Raw genomic sequence first — 13,327 nt, forward strand, 5'->3', positions numbered from 1 at the left:
CGTGTAATAATTATTAGTAGTTTACTAGTAGTCAAAATTGAAGTCACATTATGGAAGATCAGTAACTTTTTAATAGTGATTATTAGAAGGATTTAAGTAATAATCAAATGTGATTAAAAAAGTTTAATAACAAATTATGGTGAAGAAATTTCTCAACAGTATAGAAAATACAGTCATATGCATAAATAATTAAGTTAATATCACCACCTCACAAGAACTTGATCACCATCTTGAATAGAGTAATAACTAAGTTCTTGCAATGGTTTATCTAATGGAATTTCTTCTTTCGACAGCTGAAACATCATTAATAAAATATATAATAAAATTTGGTTTTAACATTAAAAATTATAAAAGTCACACTTACGTCTTGTTGTACAAATGAAAGTGTTGGAATTCTACCACCAGTTTTAAAAAGTCTCTGTGCAAGTCCTATCACTTTTTGAACTTCCATATCTTTAAGAAGTTTTCTTTTAATTCCTTTAAGCTGATGTGGATCATTTGGACATATAAATTCTACCGTTATAACGTTAGAAACCATTTCTGCTTTTGTTTTAGACGATGGAATATCAGATATTCCATATTCTAAGAAATCAAATAAAGTAAAATAGTAATATTGTTTAATAATTCAAAATATTAATTATGTAAAAAATAGATTTTTACATACTATCAACTAAAATTGGATATCGAGGATGTTCATTTATGAACAAATTCCTTTTATCAGGATTATTTTCTGTTTCTATCCATTTTCGCAAGTATAATTTTAAATAATCATACTCGGCACCTCTTCTTTCTTCGTGCGTTATTTCCGTACCATTTAACAATTTTAAATGTGATATTCTTGCTATTATTAATTGTCTTCCTGTTTCTAAAGTGTAATCCTTTAAAATTGGATTTCCTCTAAATCTAAAATCTTCTAAGTTATTAAGTTTCTCCAGTTCACTCACAGATTGCCACTAGAAACGAATGTTCTCTTATTAGTAAATCAACAAGATCTTCTCTTTCTAACGTGTATTACCTCTGATATGTTATTTTCCGATATATGCAATTGCCGTAAAGCAGAAAAAATATTTGTTTTACCAGTTGATGTAATAGATGGAAACCTTATTCTATCTATTGTATTCGAATTCAAATTAAGGCATTCTAAACTGCAAATTTTATAATATTAAAATAATATATGAATAGATAAAATGATATGAATTTCTTTTTCTTAACATACCATGGAAGTGAACCTAATTTAAGAATTTCTGTCCAACTTGACAAAAAATTCCCTTCAAGCATTATAGTTTGTATTCTCATTGAAGTTGAGTATTTTAATGAATCATCTAAAATGCTAATATTGTTAAATGAAGCTGACAGCTCTTCCAATGATGAAAACATATTCACACATTTCTGCACATCAGACCAATTATAATTCATTTTGGTAATAGTCAAACTTTTTACAGATGTGAATGCATATTTTAATGTTTCCATATTTTCTTCAGGTAACAAATAATTTTCACTAAAAATTTTTATTGTTTATTCACATAAAACTAGTTGTATGATACTTTTTGGAATATATAAATTTACCTAACATTAAGCCGTTTAAGAGAATGGAGTTGACTACAGATATTCGCAACAGTTTTCCAGGAACTTATTAAATTTTTAGATAGATCTAATTCTTCCAAATTAGGACATAATTCTTGTAATTCACCAAGGGCACCAGCATCATTGACACACTGTTCTCTTAAGCATATAATTTTTAATTGATCAAATTTACTTTGTTTTTTATTCACTTTTGAGAATCCAACCATTTCTAAGAATGGAGCATTCATTTCTTTTTGCAAAGATGACAAAGTATCTTTATCTACACCAGCCAATTCATCATCGATTAGACCATAACGTTGTTTGATTGCTTGTGCACATGATATACCAAATTTAACTTTACCAGGTCTTACAAATGATCCTGATGTAGTCTGCCTGTTATAGAATACTTATTTAATACAAATAGTATGCTTACAACAAAATCATTAGATTGTAAAAACATACCTAGCTTTAAAATATTCAGCGCCTTCATATGTACCATTATGCTTTCCACGTCCAGGATCATCCCAATCTACACCCAACCAGAGGCCTTTAGTGTTGCCAACAGGACCAACATATTTTAATATACCTTGATACCCATCGCATTCTATACGACTTCCAATTTTATAATTTTTATCTTCAACCATACTAAAAGTGAAACAAGTATTTGTATTATATTAAATAAAGAGCATAAATAAGTAAATCATTATATTATGTTTTATTATAATGCAAGAGAATAGTACTACAACTCAAAATTATAAAATTCATGTAACTCATGCTATTACAAAAAAACATTAAAGAAAAAGAAATATATGTATTTTTCTTGTTGTTAAAATCCTAACCTCAAAACTATTAAAAAACATTGGAAGTTATGATATGAATGAAACGATAACTGTATGCTTTCTAAGAAGCTTAAATATCACAAAATATAACTGAAAATATTACTTGAACAAAGTAGAGACGTGAAAGCGCGATAGAGTTATATATCAAAGTATAAAAGTCATAAGAGACAATCTGACATTTCTGTTAAGTGTCAAGTGCGAGCAAATGTGAGTGATATTGAAAAAATTATGTGAATTTATAACAAAAAATTCCTAAATCAGAAGATTGCATTTATTGGCATGTTGTGGCAACAGTGTTGTAAAAAAAAAGCCAACTACGGATATATATATGCACAATATATTTACTTATATCGAACTTTTTAAAGAGAAACAACAATTAAAGATACTTTTACAACATTATAATTATTAACAATGATTTACATAATCAATGAAAATTTGAATATACATTTCTTGATAATATAAAAATGTAACTTTAGTATTCATTATTAGTATTAAGGCTATTCGCTACCTTTTGTTTGAAACGTATGTGATTCAGCGACAGGTATGAACAAAATATGAACTGCGAATAGAAACGGGAAACACTGTTTCTATCATATCGGCATATAAGCTTGTGTTGGTTATTTCCTTCTTAAAAATTCGAAAAAGGTATGTCTTAGATTAAAGCTTTGTCTTTAAAATGAGATCTTGTTCATCAAAATCAGTTTTGAATTACGCCTTTTCTAATTGATTGCGTAAACCATTATAAAACCAGGGTAGTGAATAGCCTTAACTGTACTTTTTATTAGTTCCCGCCATTACTTACTAGCTCCACCTATATAGCTTTATTATGATCAACGATTTTGTTGTTGTTGTATCTTAACCTCTTTTAGAAAAATTGAAATTTATTTATTTTGATTTAATTAAGTTCAAAAATGGCATCGACTAGAGAAAGACGAGCAAATGCCGGTAATAAAATGGCTAAACTATTAAATGAAGAAGAAGAAGATGATTTTTATAAAACAACTTATGGTGGCTTTGATGAAGTTGAACAAGATCATGATTATATGTTAGTGCGATTAGTTATCCTATTTAGATATAATATTTCATAAAGTTTGTTATTATTTAATTGATAATTTATAGGGAAGAGGACGAAGGTGAAGACGAAGTAGATTCTGACTTTAGTATAGATGAAAATGATGAACCAGTTTCTGATACAGAACAAGAAGGTCCTAAGAAAAAACGAAGATTGATAACAAAAGCTTATAAAGAACCTAAAATCGTTACAACTCAATCGGCTACACGTTTAAAAGAGAAAAAAATAAGACGTCAAAAACATGATAAAATTCTTCTAGACAGTACTGGTAAACCTATTGCAGTGAATCTTAAAAAAAAATGTTTATGATACATTGATGCTTTAAAACATTTATTAACACAATAAATCTTAACAGAAAGAAAGTCTATACGTCGTTCAACTGCTGCAAAGTCAGCAGCAACTCAAAAGCGTTTACTAGAAAGAAATGAGGACCAAAAGAAGAAAACAAAAGTAATAAGACATGAAACTTGGAAGCCTACGCAAGAAGAATTACTTGAAGAAGCATTGCAAACAGAGCAAATTAATATGAAATCCTTAGGTATATAAATAGTAAATATAAATTTTATTTATCCATGTAGCAATTCTTTTAACTTTTTTAACAGCATGATTTCCTAGGTTTACTTATTTACATATAGACAAATTAATAAAATCTCTCTCTCTCTCTTTCTCTCTCTCTCATTTTGTATTTAATTACCATTTAAAGAGAAGTACCAAAAATTAGAAAATGAGAAAAAAAACACAAGAGCTGTTAGAAAAGCACACATAGGTCCTATGATCAGATATCATTCAATGTCGATGCCTATAATGGTCATTACTGAACCAATGGAAAAAGAAGATGATAAAATTAATGTAGAAGAAGGAGACGATGACAAAAATGTAATTGCCAGTTCTGATAGAGTTTCTGATGTATCTGGCTTAGGAGATTGGTAAGATTATTTTTTAAGATTATTTTTTTTTGTAATATTATATATCAACATATGTAATATGTAAAATTAAAATATACATTCAGCTATTACAATTAAAAATTGGAAAAAATAGAATTATTAATCTAATTTTAGAATATTTACTGAAACTACATTTACGTAAGGTGCTTTATTTTATTCAGCACAGTGACTGATAGTGATATAGAATTTAACCCGAAAAATAAATTGGATAATATTAGAAAAAACAATATAAATCTTCAGTGTGAAGTAACAGGAACATTTTACGAACGAACGTTTATTACATTTGAAAATGAACAATTATTATTAGAAACATTTAAAAAAACTGCTCCACAAAAGCCAGCAACAAAAGCTTTATGTGCTATAACAAGGTAAAAATAAAATATATTTACTCTTACAAAAAGCTAGCATATATAAAAAATACAAATGTTTTATATTTTTATTAAAATTGATTTTATCCTTAAAGGCTTCCTGCAAAATACTTAGATCCTATGACACAGTTGCCATATAAAAATGTACAAACATTACGCCTACTTCGTGAAGCGTATTATCGTCAGTTAGAAGCCCGTAGCGATGTCAATGATAGTTCGCTAAGTCCAGAATTATTACGATGGCTCGAATGGAGACAAAAAAATTGTGGTACAAATTATAGAAGCACTATACGCCTTGAACCAGCAAGTATTTCTACAACTTCATAATATATTTAATTATTTAATAAATAGTAGATAATAGGGAAAAAAATTAATATTATCACTTTTGTAGTTAATTGTTAATTCAGATACTCTCGTTACAAAATTGCTTGATTTTTAAATATAATATCATTAGATTACACAGTTGTTTAAGTAATTAAAATAAGTTGTTTAAATATTAGGAATAAGTTATACATAGTTAAATTTCTTTACAAAAATTTATTTATTTTAGTTATCTGATTTTATACTAAAAAAAAAAAAAAAGGAAATGGTTTAACATTATATATACATTTAATTCGACACATGTAATATATATTTTTATAACATTATAGCTTTAACCATAAAATAAAAATTGGATATATTTATTATTCTGTTTTTATCATACATAATAAAATTACCCATGTTATACAATATTATAAATATTCTAAAACTTATGTCATATAAAAATGAGATTAAATTGTAATTGTTTTCTGGATATTTTATAAACAAAACAAATTCATATAGGAATAATTATATAATTTAAAAAATTTAATAATTAACTCAATAATAATGTTTTTTTACTAAAATATACTTAGAATAAATATAATCGTACTGAAGACATTGCTGTCATATAAATTATATTTACATATTTAAGAAATCTTATCATGTAGATGAAATGGCATTTTTAATCTTCTCCTCTAATCTTTGATTTTCTAATTGCTGTTCTTTTAAACGATTTTCTAGAAGTTGGGATGAACGATGTACTTCTATAATTTTATTTTTAGTGTAATCACAAAATTCAGCTAATGGATCAAATTCATTTATTAAATCATCTTCAAAAGTATTATCACTGCAATCCTTTAATTTTCGTTTTTTCTGAATCGGTTCTGTAATTATATTGTCTCTCTTAATAGAATATGTATTATCTAGATTTATTTTTGAAGTAAATTCTGCAAATGCATTAGATCTAAACCACCATGGTAATGTTTTAAAATACTTTATATAATTTTTATTATAAACGACCTTTAAATCCGTTTCGATAAAACTTATTTTTTCTTTGACAATGTGGATTAATATATCTGCAAAATTCATTACTTTTAAGCTACCTGTCATAAAATATAAATGACTTAAAATATCACAGGAAAAGCTATGACTATTTATATCTGGTAATACTACTTGACAATAATGGATTATATTTTGATGTAATTGGTGTGCATCTGTTACTGGCCATGAAAAGCTACAAGAGAACAAAATAAATATTTATTATATTTTTAAAAACAATCTAAATATATAAGTTTTTTTTTTAATTACCTCCAATGTGGTAGCATCAATCCATTTATAATATTTTCTAAATTTACTCTATACTCCACTGTTCTCCATACATCATCAAAATATTCATAACTACATGGTAACATGTGCTGATTTCCTACAAATTTTTTTAATTCTGGTGAAAATTTTGTATACATTAGAGATTCTGGATCTAATAAAATATGGATCAAATGTGTCACTGCTTCATTATGTAGATTTATTAAAAAATTGGGCTCTTTCATAGATTCAGAAAGATTTGCATTACAAACTGAATCTTCTAAAACTCTGTAACAATATAAATTATTTCTACAAATTGAAATAATATAGATAAAACATATGCAATAAAATGTAATATTACTTACCTTTGCCAGAATTCTTCTGTTATGCAAATATCACACAAACTTTGTAAAGAATCCATTTCTAATGGATTTCTAGGAGGCTTATTGATAGCCAACCACAAAATCGTGCTTTGAATCAAATTTAGAATAATTGTTTCATTTAATGTTTTCTCAACAGTAATAGTATATTCAGATATATATCCTGACTGTAATAGAGTATCTAAATCCGTTACAATTTTTTCTTTTTTAATTTCCAATTCTCCATTTCCCAAGATAATAAATACTAAAGGTATTGCTATGAGTTTCTCTCTAGATAATAAAGTTTTTGTTAATCGTTTGTTAACAGAAGTAACATTTTCTGAAGCAGCGGCAATAAAAATAAAACCATCTGTTCCAAATAAATTGTGTTCTGCAATAAAGCCTTCAAAATACCTTATACAAGTATGAAAATTTTCATATGGGTTTGGTTGATATGATTTTATTATTGGTTCTACTGTATAATCCTCAGGGCATAAATATCGATTTATTATTTTTTTATATTGCCATAAATCGATTTTATTTTCTAAATTCGGCCATGATATTACAACTTTCCAAAATAAATTTGTTGTAATGTGCATATTTAATGATTTGAGGTTTTCTTTAATACCTGCATAAATGATTATCTCAATAGGAGCTAAATTATTGATGATAGAAGATTTTGGTACTTCTACTGTGCACTGCCTTTTGCACATATTTTCTATAACTAATTTTTGCCCATCGCGATATAAAATTTTAGCACATTCATCTATAGATTGTTTTTGCAACCAAATAGGTGTGTTATCTAATGCTTTTCTCTGCTGACTTTTTTTGAATGTCCATGTCTTCCATATATGTAAATATTTATTGATCTTTCGTTCATTTCTCTTTTTTGTGAACTCCTCTACCTTTTGAAAACTTGTTATTTCTTCAGATAATATTGCATCACACATTTCATCAAGGAAACAATTTAACATATTATCACTTAATGAATTATACATTATTGATCTATTTATTTCTTCTTGTAGAATAGTAGAACATAGTTCTTCTATCACTTCTTCTATCAGTTCTTCAAAAATTTCCTCTGTATCTTTATTAATTTGTTGCATTTTTTGTTCCATTTGTTTAGTGCCTACGATTTCTGGCTGCTTTTTAATTGATAATTTATTTTGCGATTGCGTATTTTTATTTATTGGTGCTGTTTGTTTAGATGGAACAAACTTTGTATTTTGATGTGAAGTAAAAATTACATTTGAAGCATTATTGTCAAATATTCTAGATGGTACAGTAGATTTTGTAAATATATTTCTTTTTACATTATCAGAAAATATGCTCTTATTTGCAGCCATTAGAAATGGTGAAGATATATCAAAAGTTTTTGTAGGCTTAGTCTGATGTAAAAGATTAAAACTCGATTGTGGAAGTGATGCATTATTGCTTGTATTATTAGAAACACTATTGTTATCTTTAAGTTTTTTTGATACAGTATCATAACATGCTTTATCAAAAATTAAGGGTGTACTAAGATAATCTTTTTGTATCTGAGTATCTGATGGTAAATTTGTTTCTATCTTCTCTCTATTTTCAGATGTAATCTGTTCAGATTTTGATTTAATTATATTATGCTCTGATTGAGATACAGAAGCAGTGATAGTTTCAGATTTATTCAAATCAGTATCATCAATTTTAGTCAATTTTTGAAAATTATCATAATATTTAGTAGTTGTCGGTGTATCTGAAGGAAAGGCACTCTGATTTTTTTCGTTTAATAAAATTTCTTTATCTGAAGACTTTGATTCCTTTTCTATAATTTCATGTGAAATTAACTTGCTTATGCTTTTATTGATACTTGAATTCTGATCTTCTGCATTTATAGATTGAGCCATTAAATAACCTTCAGAATCAAAACTACTGTGGGGCTTATGATTCTTGTAAGATTTTTCAGGCATTTTTCCACCCGCAATGCATTCACTAATCGACAATCCTTTTGTAGTTCTTTTTGACTCTATCATGTAAAGAGCTCTACCTTGTTGTATATTTGACATTGACAAACAAAAATTTTGTCTATTTAACATTACATATAATTCATCACTTGATGCATTGATTCCTACTTGTTCACAAAAATATATGGTCTCATTCTCATTTTCAAAACCAAGATTATGAAGTAATTCATATAATGGATAAGCTGTAGATGTAGTTCTACAATAAGCCTTGACCATTATAGATAAAGCTTTCACTCTAACTTGATTAAAATATCTAAGCAAAATACAGGCATTTAAGTAAGTTGTTTGCCGCACTAACTTGAAAAATTTGTAATAGTTATTAGACTCAAGGGTAGAATAAATATTTAATGCAAATTGTACTTCTGGCGACTTCTGTATAGAAGTTGGAAGTTGCTGTAAGTCTGACATAAAATTACCATTATTTAAATTTAAGAGAATAATATATCCTCGAAATTCTGGTTCATTCTGACATGTTATACCTTTTACTCTCAAATCATGATACATATACTTTAAAGACTGTAAGCATTTTGTTAAGTTTTCTGAATTAATTTTTTTATCAAACACTGATAATTCTTCTGCACAAAGTCTTTCTGAGCATACTATATGAAATCTAGCGCATTGTTCAACTAATTCTACGCTATCAATACAACAAAGTTCTTGTTGAGTTATATCTTTTCTTATTCCTCTTGTTCTATCCCATAGAAAGTGATACCATTCTCCTAGATTGGTTCCTTCTTCTTCACAAAGATTTACAATTTCATGAAGTAAATAACTCATTGTCATTTTTAAGGATTTTACTGGTCTTAACTCATGAGCCATTGGTTCCTCCTGATCTGCAGAAGATCTGGAGTATTGTTTAACAGCAATCATATGATTTATTCTATATTCATTTCCTTCAAGTTGTTCATATGAAGCTACTTGTCTTTGTGATTCACGCATCAAACGTTCTTTTTCAGGACACATATCTGGACAAGTTCCACTTGTAATTTTAGCAGTTGCCAATGAATGTGATTTTACTTGTTTAAGTCTCATCAAACGATCCCTTGCCTCTAAAATTTTATATTTATCTTCTGAAGTAATACCAATTTGATGTATTATAATTTGTAATTCCTCCACAGATGCACCATGTAACGATGTCATTATTTGACTATCATTTTCAACTTTGTCTGCTTTTGCTGCTACCTTTTCAATTTTGGGCAATATCTTCTCAGATTTTTTTACATTTGACCCTTTGCCTCTTTTTCCAATAGCTGGTACTCTATACACATCACCACTTTTATAATCAGGTAAATTATATTCCAAATTTGTCATGGCTTCTAATTCTGTTCTAATTTCATCGTCTAATTTAAGAAAATTTGTAACTATATTTTTCTTTAATTCTTTCTTCTTAGTAGGAGACTTTGGTACCTTCTCTGACTTTGTCCATTCGACATGAAATTTTTTACCTAAATATTCTCCACATTTTTGATAGGCATTATTTGCTTCTTCCTTAGATGCATAAAAAATTATTATTATTTGCTTCTTTGGTTTAATAGTAATTTTCATTATTTGACCGTAAGTATGAAAATATTCTTTTGCTAACGACTTCATAAGTAATTCCTTTGGAACATTTGTACATGTTATTGAATTATCCAAATTAAATTTTATTATATGCGATCTAGAATTTTTGGTTAATTGCTCGAAAGCTGAACTATCTTTCAAAGCATGAGCAAACACATTAACCGATGGTTCAAATGCATTTCTAGATATTTTAGGTTTATATTTTTTTTCAGTTTCATTACTTTGTGCTTTGGTATAACTAGTCAATTGTGAGATTGCTTCAGGTGCTGCAAAACAAAATGTTTGTTTACTTGAGCTTGGAGAAATGAAATTATTTGAAAAATCATTATTGAATGTTTTGGAAGGATTAAAGACAACATTTGGTCTAGAGAATGTAAATCCTTTTGAAGTCGTATTTTCTGTAATGTTCGTATCCATTTCTTCTTTGTCATACATTTTTCTTCTACAAACACATAAAATATAATTATTTTAATATTAATATTAATAATAATACTATCTATATTATTATCTGTTAGAATATTTTATAATAACGTAATATTTGTTTCACCTTTTATTCACTTTGAATAACCAAAAATGTTACATTTCTTTGAGATTTTTGTTCTTCATAAAAAAAAAGAAATCGACCCACACTACCGTATTATTTCAAATTACTAAAAATTCGAACCTTATTTATTCTATTTATAACTTTTAGTAGTCGATATTGAAATTATTTGACTAAATCTATAGCCAAATTCATACCGCTATGCGTAGTAAACATATTATGTGTGTGTGCGTATATGTTTATCTGTATGTATATATTATATATATGAATATAAAATTTCTTGAAAATAACCAATCATCTTCCATATAAATGTTATATCCAATGAACGTTAAGTATTCCGATACTTGTGAAATTGTGTAAGATCATTCCATGTGTCATGTCATTATTGTATTATTAGTAAACTACATTCAAATAACTAGCGTCAGATAAAAAAAAAAAAAAAAAACAACAAAGAAAAAAAAACAATGATTAAGTTAACAAAAATATTTAATTTAGAAGATTTCACATTAATAGTGCCGTCAGTTGCAGTTGGTAATGTCGCTCAATTAACTGTCGATCTGTTAATTGCGAGTCTTAACCTCCAAAGAATTGGGCAAATTGTAACTTCTTCTTTTATACCCATAGTTGGGTTGGATCCTTATATAGAAACATCTGAATTCTTGAGCACTGCAGTTGATATATATGCAGGAATTGAAAATAAAATACTTGTTATACAAATTCGTTCACCATTTGTCAAATCATTAAATAAATTTTATCACAATTTATTGGAATTTATTACAACAAATAAAATATCTAAGGTATACTTTTATACATATTAGAAACATAAAAAATAACATAAGACTTTAATTTTATTTCATTCCAGGTAGTAATCCTGACGAGTAGTTATGCTTATGAGAAAACAGATAGTCAATTAAATCTTACAGAATTGAGATACATTGCATCTGCCGGTGTATTAACTGATAACAAACAAGTTTTTGATGATTTAAAATGGCTTCAATATGAATCAAAGCATATATCTTGTCCAAACGACAAACAAATAACACAGATTCCAGGAGGAGGCTTCGCAATCAATTTATTTGATTTTCTTACAAATAATAATATACCATGTATAATTTTATTTAAATTTTGTTCTGAAGGAGATAATATTCCAGATGCATTAAATTTAATGAACTATTTAAATCAATGGATGAATTTATTACATATTAATTCTATTGGATCTTTAGCTATCAAGTATCCACCATCATGGAAATATTTATTTGGAAATGTACCATCATCTGAGATATATTAAATAAAGTACAATATGTTATGAAATTATTTAAAAAAAAAATGTTTATTTCTGTTAACGATATCTTTTATATACCATTGCATAATAAAAAAATTATACGGATATACAAGATACAATAAAACAGTACAATTTCTTCAATTCTAAAAATTTATTTAAATTACGCAAAATTTATTTGCATTTATTTAATTATATTTAAACTGATTAAAATTCATACCTATTTTCAAAATACAGAAGTAGCAAACGCATTCAAAATATTTATGGCTTATAAAATTTCAATTTAATGATGACATATACAGAAATCAGGCTTTTTAATGAATGATACTTTTACTATGCAAGAAGTTTAAATTTAGCTGAGAATGCAGCATATGAAACGAGAGCAGCTAAAAATGCTGCTAAAAATTCAGAATTGATCCATGGTCCAAGATAAATACCTGGATTATTGAGTACAACTACAGCTAATGGTTTTACTATACTAGGATCTTCTCCATTTCTATAAGCTTTACGAATGGCAGCATATTTTTCTTCATCATAAAGCTTAACACTGTAATCTCCCGATCGTGCATTTTTGATTTCTTCTGTCCATGAAACCTAAAAAAGGTAAAATAAGCGTTTAAAAGAGAAATATAAATTATAACAACATAAAAATCATTTACATTTATTATTTTACCTGATATTTGTTATCTGCACTTAATCTCACTGCAGGTAAAGCTTTTCCTTCAACTTCTGCATACAATGGAATTCCTTTCACACCATTGCTGCATTTCAATACAAATTGTGTCGTAAAAGCAACATTAGTGAGAACCGTAGCATCTTCTGTTACATATGCCGATGCTACAACTTCTGGTTTTTGACATGTTTCTGCGGATATGGTTAAAATTACAGCAGATAGTGTACATAGAAAAACAGACCAATTCATATTTATTAAATTACTTTATGAAATAATTAAATTAATGGAATTTCTATTAAAATCTAACAGTATATTGTTATATTATATCCGGTATAATGTAGTAAACGAAAGCGTACACAACCCTTCAAACACGTTTCTTATTCTATTCCGGTTTTATCCCATCATAACGTAATTCAAAAACAGTACTTAATTGCAGACGTGGTTATGACGTGTCTTTTACCTATAAATATCTATGATAGAGATGGTACACAAGATATAAATTCATAAAATAATTATGCCATCTATTG

General features: G+C 27.2%; 4 protein-coding genes across 4 annotated transcripts; 2 read left to right on the forward strand and 2 right to left on the reverse strand.

Moving 5' to 3' along the window:
• Window positions 1-108: 108 nt before the first annotated feature.
• Window positions 109-11,044, reverse strand: LOC124426735. The gene is made up of 11 exons (XM_046968797.1): window positions 10,855-11,044; window positions 6,754-10,749; window positions 6,395-6,676; window positions 5,748-6,320; window positions 2,026-2,208; window positions 1,567-1,956; window positions 1,217-1,498; window positions 1,016-1,145; window positions 665-953; window positions 365-582; window positions 109-293 (listed from the first exon to the last, which is right to left on the reverse strand). The coding sequence occupies exons 2-11, from the start codon at window positions 10,740-10,742 to the stop codon at window positions 201-203; spliced, it is 6,429 nt and encodes a 2,142-aa protein (XP_046824753.1). The 5' UTR covers window positions 10,743-10,749; window positions 10,855-11,044; the 3' UTR covers window positions 109-200.
• Window positions 3,209-5,389, forward strand: LOC124426823 (vacuolar protein sorting-associated protein 72 homolog). Its single transcript, XM_046968968.1, has 6 exons — window positions 3,209-3,447; window positions 3,522-3,742; window positions 3,830-4,012; window positions 4,178-4,400; window positions 4,580-4,786; window positions 4,882-5,389. The coding sequence occupies exons 1-6, from the start codon at window positions 3,314-3,316 to the stop codon at window positions 5,111-5,113; spliced, it is 1,200 nt and encodes a 399-aa protein (XP_046824924.1). The 5' UTR covers window positions 3,209-3,313; the 3' UTR covers window positions 5,114-5,389.
• Window positions 11,045-11,165: 121 nt separating the features above from the next.
• On the forward strand, window positions 11,166-12,280 carry LOC124426825 (proteasome assembly chaperone 2). The gene is made up of 2 exons (XM_046968971.1): window positions 11,166-11,645; window positions 11,711-12,280. Exons 1-2 carry the CDS (start codon window positions 11,313-11,315, stop codon window positions 12,134-12,136), a joined length of 759 nt encoding a protein of 252 aa, XP_046824927.1. The 5' UTR covers window positions 11,166-11,312; the 3' UTR covers window positions 12,137-12,280.
• On the reverse strand, window positions 12,160-13,239 carry LOC124426829 (translocon-associated protein subunit delta). The gene is made up of 2 exons (XM_046968977.1): window positions 12,801-13,239; window positions 12,160-12,721 (listed from the first exon to the last, which is right to left on the reverse strand). Exons 1-2 carry the CDS (start codon window positions 13,047-13,049, stop codon window positions 12,461-12,463), a joined length of 510 nt encoding a protein of 169 aa, XP_046824933.1. The 5' UTR covers window positions 13,050-13,239; the 3' UTR covers window positions 12,160-12,460.
• Window positions 13,240-13,327: the final 88 nt, after the last annotated feature.

This window comes from Vespa crabro, chromosome 9 (genome assembly GCF_910589235.1).
Source record: "Vespa crabro chromosome 9, iyVesCrab1.2, whole genome shotgun sequence".
Classification (NCBI taxonomy): domain Eukaryota; kingdom Metazoa; phylum Arthropoda; class Insecta; order Hymenoptera; family Vespidae; genus Vespa; species Vespa crabro.